Source organism: Colletes gigas, unplaced genomic scaffold (genome assembly GCF_013123115.1).
Source record: "Colletes gigas isolate AHSC1104 unplaced genomic scaffold, ASM1312311v1 Colletes_gigas_Sc00002, whole genome shotgun sequence".
NCBI lineage: Eukaryota > Metazoa > Arthropoda > Insecta > Hymenoptera > Colletidae > Colletes > Colletes gigas.
The window spans coordinates 6,888,969-6,905,373 of NW_025106631.1; the positions used below are offsets into that span (position 1 = coordinate 6,888,969).

General features: G+C 39.9%; 1 protein-coding gene across 3 annotated transcripts in view; it reads right to left on the reverse strand.

Moving 5' to 3' along the window:
* LOC122398612 overlaps nucleotides 1-16,405 on the reverse strand; it is a 164,398-nt gene that overhangs the window by 38,820 nt on the left and 109,173 nt on the right. For all 3 annotated transcript variants that reach the window (XM_043398676.1, XM_043398693.1, XM_043398685.1), the window contains exon 6: nucleotides 8,522-8,585. In XM_043398676.1, coding sequence (XP_043254611.1) covers nucleotides 8,522-8,585 — 64 coding nt within the window. The remainder of the gene's footprint in view (nucleotides 1-8,521; nucleotides 8,586-16,405) is intronic.

Below are 16,405 nucleotides of genomic sequence, written 5' to 3' on the forward strand. Positions count from 1 at the left end.
CCCAAATCCGTTTTCACGGCAACCGCATAAGTCAGAAACGATTTTTCTCAAAGCCCCGGCTCCCTCGTCGTCCACGTTATGACATATATATGGCCCTAAAAGGGGCCCCCCGATAGTGGGGGCGGAAGAACGCGGCGGTAAGGGGACCGAGAGTGGAACGAGCGGGGGGAGGGGCGAAGAGAATAAGGCCCCGAAGGGCCCGTGGCTCGGAGTATATGCAGAGAACGCGGTGCACCAGTTATTTATTGTAGCTCCCGTTTATGCTTTATTTGTTATTTGCCCGGTCGACTGGCTTGCTTGACTGCCAGCCCACGTAGGTGTATGAGTACCTACGAGGGTTACCTTATCTACCTTCCAGACATGCGTTACACAGCCTTGCCTCGCCGAGATGAGCCAGATTCGCATAATTGGCCGCTTAATACGAAGCATTCTTTTCTCTCGGAGCACCGCGCGACCCCTCCGATCGAATAGGACTTCTTCCCCGAACAGGACGATTAACCTTTCGCAGACTGATTTGTTGATGGCCGGAACACGCCGCGGTTAATGAGGAATTATTGCTTCTGTCGGAATAGCGAGATTTGACACCGTCGGCGCTCGGTTCTTTTTCCCTGCCGTTGGCGAAACTTGTCATCGAAAATAATTTCGTTCACACAGCGGGCTGGCTGGATCGATGATTTTAGCGACGCTTTACCAAAAGTTGAACTCTCACATATCGATTTTTAATCAATTTTCAGGTATTATCTACTGATATGTTTTGGTTATGCATGGCTTCTTTACACGCCTCATTTCGTAGTGTATTATTATATTAAAATGTACACAATGGGTAGGGTTAGGTTATCGGAAAGTCTAGAGTTAAATTCTAAAGTAACCATTACTAAACTTTGCTCTTTCATCGTGGCATGGTTAATGTCTATTTTATATACGTGTATTTAGCTACTAAGACGTTAACCAATTGTAAGTAGAAAAATATGAAATTGGTCTGACGATGGGACCATTAATTTAATAACCCAGATCTAATCAAATGCATTGACAGCTATGGAAAATTGCCAAACTTCACGACCTATTTTCTTTCAAGCTACCTATGGGAATAGGATTACTTTTATACAAAATAAGATACCTCAGAAAGGAAAGGAAATTTTAAAAAGCGATTTAGTTCTGAAAGGTTACAAAAGCTCGATATCAGGAAGCCCGTTGACGGACAAAGAATCGTCCATGTAGAGGCACGGTGTTGCACGAAGATAAATAACCCAGAAGCATGCGGAATTGCTCAATTAAGTCTTATCGCACGCTAATCGAACGTAATAGACAATTTTCGGCGGACGTCACAATATTAATACGACACGACGCTCCACGGCTGAGCTGCGGGGACTGTTAATTAAATTGTATTTAAAGCGAATTAACGAGCGCGGTTATCAACGAGCCTGTTAAGCCCAGCGCCGTAAATGAATGTCGAACAGGTGCAGCCAGGCAGACGTGGTTCGCGGACGTCGACGGTAATTGTTAAAGTCGTAAATTGCTTGTAATTGTTAAAGCCTGTCCCTGGCATTCGATGTGTTACGCGGCGTGAAGCCCGGCTGTTCGGTCGAGTTCCAATACAGCCTCGATCGAAGATTGCCGGTGGAAAGGCCGCGCGGGGTCGCGGATTATCAATTAACTCCGTTTGTACATCCGCGGAATGCGAGTCGTACACGGTGAAACAATTACCTACGAACGCGGCGGGACGAATCAATCTATTCGTCCAGCGGAATTTTGCAACTCGCGACCGGTAGTTCTAAACGCGGCGATCGAACCGTTCATCCTCAACGAGAACCAAGGAACACAGATCTTCGATGTGGAAATTCAACGCGAGAAAGTCCTAAATCAAATGCAAAGTTTCTTGAGTGGACGTAAGCGACTCCAAAAGTTTGGAAATTTCCAACGTTGAATCGCTAATGAAAGTTTGATTTAAAGGCAGTACGAAATCAATCAAATTGAGCGACTTAAATTTCAAGACTCCAGATTTAAAACCAATGGAAAAATTCCATAAACGGTCCTGATCTTTCGCCTTCACTCTTAACAAAATAGAGACACCAAGGAAATCCTACGCATTTTCGAGAAAAAAATTCGAGTAGGTGAACTTTGTCGATAAAATAAAAAAATTTCAAATCGTTCTGGAAAAATTATTCTCGGTTAAGAGGGTTAACTACAATCATTTTTGGTGGATAGAGACACCCCCGAAATCCTACACACTTTCGAGAAAAAAATTCGAGAATATTGACTTTGTCGAGAAAATTAAAAATTTTCAAATCGTTCTGGAAAAATTATTTTCAGTTGCGGGGGTCCATTACAATCATTTTTGATCATTAGACATACACTTGAAATCCTTCCCAGTTTCGAGAAAAAAATTCGAGAAGGTATGCAATTTTTCGACAAAATTAAAAACTTTCAAATCGTTCTGGAAAAATTATTTTTAGTTGAGGGGGTCAATTACAATCATTTTTTATGAATACGCATACCCCCGAAATTCTACATACTAACGAGAAAAAAATTCTTTAGCAAAAATGTAATTTATAACTTTTTAACGAAGCCTCGATCAACAAATTAGTATCCTTGATTTTCGTCTTATTTTGGCCTCTGGAATCTCTAGAATACTGTATATGTATAGCAAACACGAAAGGAGCGAATTTTCAGCTTCTACTTCCTTAAAACAGCCTAGCAACGCGTATTAAAAATAGTTAAACTTTGGAGGCGTGCAGTTCCGAAACCACTGGTGTTTTATTAATTATTAAGGCATTGTTAGAAGCGGCAAGGCCTCCCCTTTAAAATGGTTTTTTGTTTTTGTCGATCGGACTTTCCGTTCCCGAGATATCGTAATTTAGGTAAAAGGGTATTTTTCTTAATTTGACTATCTCTGTCTCCGTCTGACGTGTCGCGTCGTAGTTCTTTGTCGCACGTGAGTCGTGACTCTCGTGACCTAGTTTCGGGCGTAGTATTTCCAAGAATTTACTACGAACTGTTTACTATTTTCACGCGCGCGAGATCAATGAACACGCGACCGCAACAACGAAACGTAAACAAACGCTTCGAACCCTTTTATCTCCGAAACTAGCCACCGCATCGACTTGAAATTAAAATCCTCATATCTCCGGAACTAATAAAGCTATCGACTCGTACAAACGCTCATTTTAAAGGGCATTTCATCCCCTATCCAATGACTATGCCAGCTACTATAATTTTTGCTGTCTTCCATGTTTATTTTCACATTTACTTTGACGCTACATACCCAGAGTAGTTTCAGCACTTCCTATTGATCATACGACTGATATGCGATAAAATTGGATCTTAAATCGTTCATTTAGTTGAAAAGTGTAAGCAAATAAATTCATTTCAATACCTTTGCCGTATCTGTGTTATACAGTTGAATAAATGTTGTAATTCTTTTAGTAATGAAACATACGATAATATATTCCCGACAATTAATTTCCCTCAAAGCGATTGAACTTCTCCGAATTTTTCTGTTTCTCCAAAGATCGAATGGAGGTCAAAACAATCCGAAATTGTTCGACTCCATCAAGATTATTGGAGTCTACTTTGAATAAAATATTCCTATAAGTGAAATTTGTTTTATTTGTGGAGGAGTAAGTCGTATCAACTATGAAATGAAAATGGTTGAAGATCTGATTCAATACGAAAAATAGAAACAAAATAAACTAAATAATTTGGTACGCGTGATCCGTCATCTTTATTTTATTCGTGCGCCGTTTATCTAGCTATGAATAACTGTCGACGCAGTGAGCAATTGTTTAAAATAGTTTGATTACCAGAGAGATATCTAAATATCCATTCGTGTATGTATCACCTTGGTCTCGAAATACACGATCGAGGCAAGCCTGATCGTCGCCTCGTCTCGAGTCGCGCGACCAGCAAAGTTAAAAAAATCGTTCGAAATGGTCTCGAAGCCATCGCTTGTCGCGAGACATGCCTCGAGGCGGGTCCGATCGTGGAGGGCCTGGTTGAAGTGCACCTCGACGCAAGGTGGTCGGTAACGTCGGTGTCAAACAACGCTGGAGATTCAGAGGGCGGTGGAAAGAGGAGGGGTAGACCGAGGATGAAGAAAGAAGTTCGAAGGAGACGTTGAAAGAGGGTCCCAAGCCCGCGGGGGGAGGGCGAGAGGGCCGAAGACACCGCGAGAAAGAGAGAATAATGCGTTAAAGCAGCAAGCAGCAACTACTCTAATTGGCCACTTTGTCCATTTATTCGATTTATTTAAATTATGGGACAATTGACAGTAGGCATTCTATTTTTTAAATCTCCCCGGCCAACCGGCTGATTGGGCGAGATTGGCGTGAGACACTGGCCCCACAGATTCCCCAGTTGTGGGCTTAATCAGCTTTGATTGCTGCCCTCTCTCTCGCCTCCCGATTCTTTCACTCTTTCTCCTTCTGCCTCCTCGACACTCTCTCTCCTTCGCGCTCACCCTGTCTCTCTTTCCTTTTTATTGTCGTGCCGACGAACGCGCCACACGGCCCGACCGAACAACGCACAATTTTATTTTATTCCGTTTCAGCGCGGATCCCGCGACGAGCTTAATATCGTCCGGGAGTGCGAGACGTTGATTGGCCGATCTGTAAATTGTGGGAATGTGTCTCCGGATAACAGAGACACCGAGAGAGGCCGCCTACTCCTCTCTCTCCCCTCCTTTGTCAACCGATTGCCATAATTTCCGCTGACCGCTGCTGATTCGTTTCTTCGGTTTCGACGGAAAAATTCCCTAGCAAGCGCGAACCTCACTCTCTTCCTCTCTCTCTCTCTCTCTCTCTCTTTCACGTCGCGAGCCGGCGATCCGATTCGCGCGAACTTTTCGGCCGCTCGACGACAGATCCTTTGGAGAAGAAACGCGAAAGACGCTCGAAAGAATCCCCGCGCGATAAAACACGACGAGTCGAGGCTCGGATGCGACGATCGGCGCACACTCTGTCGGCGTATTTATAAACCGCTATCGAAACGGTTACGTAACTTCTCGATTCTATCCCCGCGATGTCCTATAATTAATGAAATTCCCATCGGGTCGGTGACTTCTCTATTCTATCGCCGATCGATCGGCATCGCGTGCTCCGTGGCACGATCTAAAATTAACTCCTGTCGCTAGAATGCCTCGCGGACGCTTCTTTCGCTAGGGACTTTTTCGTTTCGTTGCGCGTGATTCGTTTGGGAATCCCTCTGTTCGAAAATCTGACGCGCGTCTCACCCTCGATCGTCATCGCTACGTCTCGCGAGGAACTCGATCTACTACCTTCTCGGAACCCATCGAACACGTTTATCCTTAGAAAAGTATTATGTAATACAGGTAACTCCCTCCTATAACACGGTAGCTATAAAAAGGGGAGTTACGTTCCGAAAACTTATTAAAAACAAATATTTTTTTTCAATTCTACATAAGCAATTTAATTTTTATGAAAAATATAAATGTACGTATAACACAAAAAAAAACATTTTAATTTAATAAATTATAATTTGTTTATATTTTTTCACGTAAAGCCACTATAGTTCAGTACTCCTTCGCGTCATCATTTTAAGGTAATTTAGTTTTTAAATATGTTTGTCTTGACGAGACAGTTGCAGGTGTTTCTAAAAGTATTAAACACTTTTGTGACTTTGTTCATTACTAAATTGCAGTTTGAATATTATCTATATATCCAGTTTTGGTTGTTTTCTATGAGTAAAGGTAGAGAGACTCGAGACCACGAAGCAGCTAGAGAAAACGACCAAAATTGTCCTACTTGTCTGGAAATGATTCAACTTTGCTTACGTTAATTTGGAAAGTTACCATAAACATTATATAATGCCATTATTATAAAATACACTTGCAAATTATTTGGGAAGTTAATTTTAAGAAAAGACAGCCACCCAAATGCTGGACGATATCGTTTCGATAAAAGGGGTTCATGAAATTTATTGGAATATTGGGAGAGGGGGTCGTAGAAAAAAAAGGTTAGGATTCAGTGATCCATAGTATAGAGCAACGATTCGTGTACCCGGCATAGTCGTCGCGCAGCATCTCCATCAGAGGCGTAATTTTTTGAGTGTCGGGGGTGGGTGTGTATGGGGGACCTGCATGAATCTGTTTCCACGCACGGTCTTCCTCTCTTTCCCGATCGTTCGCGGACATGGCAACCCCCTGCAGCCCCCTCGTGGGACCCACTTGCGCTCATCCCATTTCCTTGATAATTCCCATAATGCTGTGGGCGGATATTCCAATAAAGGGGGAAGAGCCCCCAGCCACAAAACGCTGAAAGCATGGGAGACGACTCGTTTCGTCAGGTTGCACGCGTTTTACGAGCCTGCACCGATTCAATCGAACAAATACAAGACGGGACACGCGCGTTCCTCGCTGCAACGAGATTTACGGGTCCACAGGTCACGTGACCGTGGGAATTGATAATTGTCTCGATAGGATGCGGGACCATTCTCCGTGGAATTTAAATAATCCAAGAAAGACGCGAGTTTCAACGCTTCGTAGCTCTTAATAGTATTATATATCAATAACTTTTCGTTTGAAGCCATTTACAATTTATTTAAATTAGACGTATTGGATCGTTATTTACAACCAAACGTGGTGATTTTTATCTGAAAGATAGGCCCCGCTTTGGTCGATCTTCTGTCATTGATAATTATATTTTCTATAAAATTACACGATTTTAGCATTTATACCAAAACTCATCTTTCTAGTTCGAAAATTATACAGCTTTTTAGCATCGATAATAAATTTTATGAGAAAAGCATTTTAAATTGAGCAAAATAAATGGTGTACCCATCAGAAAATTTGTTGAAATTAATAGAAATATAAAGGTTTAAAATTAAATATTGTCAACCACAATATTCAATTAAAAATAAATTTTTTATAAACATTAAACCATTTAATAATTGTTATATACCATAACCTAACTATATAAATAAAATTGCACATTTATGTTTCGATAATCACTTTTTTATAATCGGTCTAGAAAAATCAAAGCTGCAACTAATGTATTACAAAAAGTATATTAATAATTCTTGAGTTTAGTTAAATTTGTTATTTCTTTTAAAATAAATATTTAAAAAATTAGATGTTCATCGAATCGTTCATTCCCTGTAAGAGTTCGAGCTGCCATTTGATTCGATCGAGAAAATATTACGTGCAATATACTTGGAATTGTTTCTGGGCGTTCGTGCTAAGCTGCTAATAACATTCACTGACTAAATTGTTATTGTGCAACGCAGAATCGAATACTGACGCGATACTGCTGCTGTGCATGAAATCCTGTGAAATTCGATGACGGTTTCCCTTTGGCTAGACCTCCTGTTTCTGAACGAGGAAATTCGACCCACCTGTTGAATAACCCGTCCCACGTTCAGGTTAGAATTCCATTTTCCGATAGAGGGTGTTCCCGGTTGTTAATTTGACTAGCCCCTCGAGTAATTTAACATAAAAACACCTCGAAAACAATCGAAACTCTGCCATTCGTCGATTCGATCTTTCGGTAAACCTTCGACGTGGAGATAATATTTTATGTATATGTATATTTAATTTAATGTTATTTTATTATGACGCGATGTTTTCATAAATTGTGAACAACTGCTACAGCTTTTGCACTCCAGTCATCCTTTCTCAGATTAAATTTACCCTTTTTGCAAATCAAATTCATCTTATGGGCGACTCAAGGGTGAAGTAATACGAGTGTCATTTTGTTGCTTTTTGCAATTTTATTCGTTATTAACTAGCATTCGAATGGCTACCAACTAATACTTTTAACGTTAACTAAGTATTTTATGTTATTTTTTGTTTAACATTCGGTAACTCAGTGCAACTAGTTACATTATCTAAACCTTTGAAGTCTGATTTAATAACTGTGGCTTTACAGCATCAGTGTCTTGCACCAAGATGAAAAAAGTTGAAAATTTATCTTTCAATTTATATTCCATTATCAATGTCTACCAATGGTCGTTAAGTATCATTACACACAAACACTACAATTCTTATCGAAACAACTTTACATCAGATTTTATTTTGTATTAAACTGGCTCAAGTAAACCTCTAGAAAAAGTTGATCAGTAAAAGGGTTAATTTAGAGAGCAAAACCAGTACGTAACGCGAATGTAAAGTGGTCACAGTTGTCCAGATATCGCGTTATTTTGAAGTCACGTGATCGATCGAAGGCTGAGCAGCAGAGGTTTCGTCCCGAAACGCGGCAGGATCGACGTTCCACGATCGAACGTAACGGAGATCTTTGTCTCCGGCGTGATAACAGGTTTCGAAGCGTGATAATTAAAAGGACGAGGGCAAATCGACTGGTTCAACCAGATCGTCGCCGATTTGGACGCGTCGCGTCGTTCCGCGACCCACGCTCCCTACCATGGCCATTTTCTTTTGTCATTCCTTGTTTTTTCGTCCCTCCCTTCCCGGGCTGCGCCGCGGCGCGCAGGGTCGTCGAACGCCGGGGACTCGATTTGAATCTAATTACGATCCCGATAATTCCGTAAGGAGGAGGAAATAGTAACTCACCGGAAACCTTCGGGTCAGCTGCCTCCACCTTCATCGCCGCCAGGCTCGCTATTGTCGGCGGTACCTAAAAGAAAATACATTACGATGTACAATGCACCAGCATGCTCAGGGCCGTGCTCGCGATGGGGACACGAAAGGGGGCCGCCCACGCAACGGGGGAACGGAGGATGCTTCTATAAGGTCTGCGACACGTGTCGCTGAAAAGTTGAATGGCTCCAAATTATCCGTAACTCGCGTTCATCTTTTTTTGGGAAAAAACGATTCTCCCTTTGGAGGACCACGATTTTCCTACTAAATACACGCGTACAGAGGGAACCACCCTGACACGTTCGCCTTTAACAACTTGTAAATTACTCGTTCAACTTTGTTTTGTACGAGGATTTCATGGGTCCCCTGGGGAGCTTTGAGATTAGATTTGGAAACTGTAATTTGGGTGGATTTCGTCTTCTTTCATTTCCGTTTTCATGGTTGGACTGTGGAGGTTTATGGATTTATGGGAAATATTGATTCTAAAGAAACTATAAAATGCACTTAATATGCAAAAATTGAAGACGTACTTAAAGGTACGAATTATTATATTTAGAAGAAGACAACCCTCTACAAAGCTCCCATTTTCTTAATTCTATTACTAAACATATGAATTTGCATAAAGAATGTAATTTGTACAATATAGATAATATGGTATACTCTTTTTTAGATTAGTCTTTTTCACTGTAGTCCTATTGGAATGTCCTTTTCAGACATGTGCAGAGATGAGCAAATTTTATTCACAAATGCAAATTTTAGATTAATTCGTAAATATATTCGAAAACATGAATTGAACGTTCGTTTGTAATCGACAGGAAGTAAATAATAACTATTTCTGTGTTTATTTTGATCATATTGTGTCATTTCATGAAACATATGTCCAAATATCAGCCAAGTTTTCTCTGTATGATGGATGATACGCCGTGCACAAGGGGTTAACCCTAAGCTATCATTTTGGGGTGCAATATGCTCCATCTCCTCATGTTTATATCTGTTTCACACATTTTCGACGCGCACTGTGCTTGAAATGCTACATAAAGCAAACTATTCGAGTTCACATTGTCTTTGATTTCTAAAAATAAAACATTTATCAAATTTTATTTGAGACATATAATTATTTTTTTTTCTTATAAAAAATGATCGTTTACATGGGACAAATTTAAATAATAATATCGAACAATCGTTAAAAGATTAAACGACTAAAATGTAAACCGTGAAATTTTATAATTCATTGTCTTTGATAGAATTTAGGAAACTAAAGATCAAATATCAGAGTATGCAATAATTTTCGAGATTCGAGGATTTAATTTTTCTTAAAAAACCATCGATACGATCCTGCGATGAATTCGAAACGTTAACCTTTAATCGCCCATCAAATTTTCGCGATAGAAATTATACGTTTATCGTTACGACATCCTCTTGGGGACGTTTCGTGAAGCGGAAACGGCTTCCGGTTCCTCGAAAACGTCTAGAAACCAGAATACCGACTCGATTCCTTGGATCGACGAACTTTCCGTTAATGTGTGTCAAAACATTCACGAAACCACCGAGTGTTTTTCCAAAAAATACTTTAAAACACGTGTCATTAACCACTTCGTTAACTAAGAGTATTTATTTTTTCTCTTACATTCGAATTCGACTAAAAGATGAATATTCCCTAATATTATATTTTCTCAAATATCTTTTCAAGTGTCTTTCCAATTATTTTTACCCATTATTATATATAAAAAATACAACATGGGTGAACTGATCGACATAAATTTTCATCACGAACAAGATGACAGTTTCGAGAGTACATTAGAATCGTTAAGTAATATTGACACAATTTCTGTCAGGGTTTTATACAAATTTACAATAATAGAAATAGCGAATGAATGATTTTCACATCAGCCACTGTGAGCTTCAAGAAAATTTCGAAAGCTTTCGCAATCCATCACAGACCGTTTGTTACGAAAACGTACGGGTTCGCGCGCAAGGGTTGGAGCAAATTAAAATGCTGGAGAAACGAAAAAGCCTAGAAGGTGAGTCGGCGATAAGGGACGACAGTTACCCGGAAGCCCCATCGCGGTACAAATTATTCGAATCCTGTACGATTTCCGAAGCCCTATCTGCGATGACGATCCGAGTCGCTGAATTTATGAAGCGATTGCCACATAGCGTTCTCGTCGCTGACAAATCTATACTTATAAGGCCCTGAAATTAGTCACGTCGAGTCCTGTTCTTCATCCATAATATTTTACAAAAGCTCAATATAGTCTCGAATGCATTGCCGTTCACGTTGACTAAATTTAGGCACTCGACATTTAAAGAATCGTGCATTAAAAGTGTAGGAAACACACAGAGAACTACAAAAACATATAGACACTCTTGTATCAAGAAAATTCATCGATGAAAAGCTGTAGGAGGACTGGTTGGTCAAAAATTTCGGATTTCAATTTTTTTATAATTATTAATAAATCGAAACGAGAAAAAGTAGGTTATTTACAGGAATGATCGACCAAAATAGTTAAACCAAGTGCATAATATGGCAGAAAATTATCAAAATATGTGAAACGTTTGAATAAATACCTAAATCTTAACTATAGTTTGTTACAGTTTAAATTGCCTTCTAAAAATCGTAAAAATTAAAAAAAAAATCAGTAGGTTAATTAACTTTCAGCACCAGATACGAAAGGCTATATTTGATAGAAATCTAAACACAGGATTTAATTTTACTCTTCCTCGTCGCGACAGCAAATTTTTTGGGGATCAAGAAAGGAAGGATCTCTTTTAGGTTGCGTCGATTTCTTTAGTAGGCCCATCCCTGGGGTCCGGTGGTCCCCCCCCATCGTTAGGACCATCGTGTCCCCGACGTTTCCATTTTCTGCCGATCGCGTCGCGTCGATTTTCTTCTTCTGCTCGCGATCGAACCCGTCTCACGTGCGCGACTAATCGCGTTCCATCGATTCCGCGACCACCGATCGGCCATTTATATTCCGTGCTCATAATTATCGTCGACCTTCGATGTCCAATATTACGGATCGCATGTGCGGATCGCATGGCAATGCGCCGGAAAGAATGTTTCGTGCCGTTTCCGCGGGAAATCGTACGTCGCGATCGGACCCCCGAAGAACCATGGTCTTCGATCCATCGAACATGGCCCCCGGCGTTCTTGCAAACGTAATCGGTGTCAGTATTCGTTCAAAATACGTCTCGTCGAGTTCCAGGCGAAGGAAAATAGTCAACGATCGATATAAATATTCCAATAGTTACGGAAGCCATTGTGGAAACCGATATTTTGCGTTGCTCAGTTTAAAGTTTATTTAGGATCGAACTACTAGAAGTGTGTAAATATGGTAAAGAAAAATGTTCAAGGACGTGCATGAAGTTGTATCTATGTTTTAATCGTGATAAACTGAGTAGAAAGTATCAAACTTCCTGTAGAAGCTTGGTGGCATGATAAGATTTCAAATAAACATGGATGACGATCGTTATATCCTGCATTCCCTTTATTTCTCTCGAACCTGTCCTTCGAAATATTTGCAACTATTTTAAACTGATTTGTAAAGGACCTAGATGTTTGCTTAGTCACTGTCGTAAAGAAGACATCAATCGAGTCTGATATTTACATATATCGAATGGGTCAACAATTTTCTAGTTTCTTAGATTCTTATAATTAGTAAGAGACAAATTTAAACTGTAACAAACTAATAAATAAGTCAAGATTAAAATATTATCTGTAACTTGTAAACGATATTCAGCTGTTGCAAGCTAATTTGGGTTAAAAATGGATTCCCACGTATTCGATCGGCTTTCCAGACATCGGAAAGTCGATATTCTGCCGCGGTTCGTGCTCCTGGACAGAGGAGATTTCGATTGCAGAGCAGCCCACACAGGTCCGTGAAGAAGTCCCAGTCGCGTCCCGTGGAAACCCGGCAAAAATGAGAGCCCGAGGGACGGGAGCCAGGCGAGGAAGAGGCCGAGCCAGAGGAAAGAAGCGACGATCATAGAAACAAATAGAAAATACGGTAGGGTGGCCGTGTGTGCACGTTGCCTAAGAGGACAACGACGACCGCGACGACGACGACTTACCAGAAGAAGAAGAAGAAGGAGAAGATCGAGCACGAAAAGGAAGAGCGAGGAACGTCTCGCGAGGGGCATGGAGAGGGGTGAAAGAAGATCGTTCGCGTCGTAAGAGGGACGGAGAGAGAGAGAGAATGGATAGGGACGCGATGGCGGAGGGTAAGGGAGGAGGGCAAAGAGGGAACCGGGAGAGTATAGAGGTATATGAGAAAACAATAGAGCTGATTTGCAAACAATAGAATAACGTTAAGAGTCGAGTATTATACGCCGTTGTTACTTCTTGTGCCATAACGCCGGAGAGCATATGCCCATTAATATTCAAAGGCGAAAATAATGTAAACGACACGACAAAAATCGAGGGAATAATTTCAATTCTCCCCGTATGGGATTCCAGCGTGGCGATACACAGACCGAGTCCTCCTGGGCCCATTTCGTGTCTCTTATTCGACGACCGCACGTACACATGTATATTTAGATACGAGAGTCCGCGAGCTACGTCAAAGTTCCCTCGAATCACGTGCACAGGATGACCCACCGATCCCCGCGAATTACCCTAAGTAGCTCTGCATCAGGGTACGTGTTCGTCCACTTCTGTCACGGGCCACGGCGCTTTTTGGGTGGCCACCTTTTCGGACCACCTATCGCTGGAACGTTATCGTCGGTGTTTCCAACGGTTTCTATTAATCCTGTAACGCTGGACTGTACGCTATTTCCATAAGAACATCGTGTACGGCTGAAAGTTCATTTCTTGAATAAATATGCGTCAGTAGGGCGAGGAAACCTTACGTTAGGTCATCTCCTAAGTTCCTGCCTTTGGATCTTCTTGGACTGACGGGACAAAACGAGTGACTTTGAGGGTGAGACACGAAGTTTAGCGTTTCAGAGCCGTGTCTGATACTTTTAAGATATCAACGTCAATTATTGTAAAGATTTTGGGTGAAATGGGGGGTGTTTTTGAAGTGGAACTTGACAGTATGCGTATCTTTGTTCCTATGCAATAAAAAGTAACTTTTTCTATGGTATTTAAGGTAATTTATATCAAAGCAAGGGGTGATATAACGACATTAAAGAATTTAGTAAGAAACAAGTGAAACCAAATCAAGAAATCAACATTGCAAAAATTAAATAATATATGAAAAATATAATATTTCAAGTAACTAAATATAAATGTGACATTACAAATTCAGTCTTTTGAAACAAAGACTGTTATACTTTCTTCATTCCTCTCTACATTAAACTGTATTATTTTGTTTCTAATATAAGTGAAACAGTTTTTAAAAATTCTATATATTGCTTTTCTGCTTTGTATCATTCCCTAATTATTTCCTAGTGATATTATTAAAATTCTTGCCATTCTTATGTGAAATAGTAATGTGCTTATAGAAAATAGAAACCACTCTCCCCCAATGAATAAATAATGATATAATTATCACTGCTACAGAGGCAAGCTTTCCCTGTCAGAAGATTTATAGAAAGCATAAATTGCATATCAAAATTATAACGAACCCAGAGCCTCTCTATAAAATTCTAACATTTGAATATTAGCTCGTTAACTATATCTATAATTTATGAAGAGTAATCGAACCCAAGTTAAGGGGAATATGATACTTCAAGGAGAATGAGGACAGTGTCCTGCAGTTTCCTCGTAATTGCTGACTTCACGATGGCTGACCAAAATGTCTGACCTAGCACGTTCTGTATTTCCTTCCAAAATTACTCTTTTCTTTCTTTGTTAACAATGCCAAAAGTATAATAGGTTTTAGAATATTGCGATAGACGTAGTGGGCATTAAGTGCTTAATTTTGATTATAAAAGATTCTTAAGAGTTGCAATGTTATCCTATGTATTTACAGAATTTAATCAAATAATAATATGTTTCTATTGATAAAAAATTTCAACATGATACCGAGTAACACAGTTTTCTATGTTAATCTATCCATACAATCAGATCATAAATATTGCAAATAAAAATATGTGAAGATTGCAAAGTTACACCGCGATATTTTAGCATTTCGAGAACTACTTTCCTCGTGGAATTAGTTAAATCTTTATGTGCCACCTAGCTATTCAGGACGATTGTTGGCTCGTATAAATTAGGTTTGCACCATGCGTACAACTATGATCACATCCTCTGTTCACTCAATATGTTAACGCTCGAAGCTCGTAGGAAGTTGGCCGATGCTATCTTCTTATTTAAAATTCTTAATGGCCAAATAAATTGCCTTGCTATTCTTCGGTTAATGAAACTCGATGCTCGGCATAGGCCCCCCTTTGTACTTCCTTAGTATCGCCAACGACACTTACAGAGAAGAACTCGAATTTGATCGCTCTAGTTTTCTTTTAATACTTTACGTTTTGTTTCGATAAGTAATCGAAAAAAAAATTAAAGTTGCACCGGTTTAGATCAAAATTCAGATGCTGATATTAAAGAATAAAGTACAATTACGCTTTACAGGTTGCAACTATACAAAATATTCCTCCACGATGTTGTTTTATGGACTTTTTTGTTATATTCAGTTAACGTTGATTTATTCTGTAATAAATTTTTACCATTTCTGCCACGAATTTTTGCGTTATGGTCAAAGCATCGAAGATTGGAAATAATTTAGAAGCACGTCCGGAGAAGCATGTATAGAAAATAGTAAGAACCGTCGAAGGGAACCGAGGCAGTGAATCATCGGCACGTTTTGATGACTCGATGACGAGTCGTCGACAGCCAGTGAAGAGGCTCGCGTTCCATTGGGAATGGTGCATCACAGCAGCGTTAGAATAATTCAAGGGTTCCTGGAACCGCGCGCGAGGAACAATAATCCGTCGCGATACACATTGGCGTAATCTTCGTCGTCGAAAGAGCCGATTCTCGACCTTAATTCGTTCAGACGCGCGCTTCCCATAAAATAATCGAGAACAATGATTCTTTTCCCCTCGATTCGCGTCGCGATAAAACGCTCGCGAGAGAAATGATCGGCGGCTGGCAATAAAGTTCACCCTCACTGTAAAATTTGGACACCTTTCGGGTTTCGCGTTTATCTTATCGCTGCCCCCGACGATCGACTACCGATTATTCGAGGTATCGTTGGATCTGGATGTGAAATCGACGTTTCTGGGTAGTTTCGATGAAATTGATACATTTCGCTGTAAACACGGTCGAAAATGGGCGATCGATACTCAATAAAATTGTTTGTTCTCGTGTTTGAATCGTGAGTAATAGCTATCTCTTGTAATTTAATTATTCGATCGACGTTTTGATCGATCCTTCTTCAGAAATTTGTTTAAACGAGATAATAAATTTATATAAGTATTTATTTAAAAAACATAGAAATAGTTGGTAGTATAAAGTAACATTCGTGTAATAAATTACAAAAGATAGTTTGATCAAATTGCAATTAAAGTCGAAACAATATGAGAAATAAAGCTTTTTTAAATAAAGTTTTTTCATTTCATGTTGCTTCTTGTATTTTTTATTTCGAAGTAAAAATAAATGAAAATTAAAATTTTTCAACGAAATCAGGAAGTTTAATGTCTCAACCGCGAGATAATAGGAATAAATATGAAGTTCATCGAGAGTGATAATGACGAAATGAAAATTGAACGTCGTTCGATGATCGACGGGTTTCGCCTTCTGTCACGGATTTCGCGTTCACGTAAATTTCAATTAGTCTTTCCTGTTAACCCTTCGCCGACACCGTGGGCGCCTATTAACCCCGACATAGTCTTACATAGCAACGCGAGTACCGAACAAATTTATCACTTGTTACCGCATTTAATAATGATAATCGACTCTCGGAGCTAGCC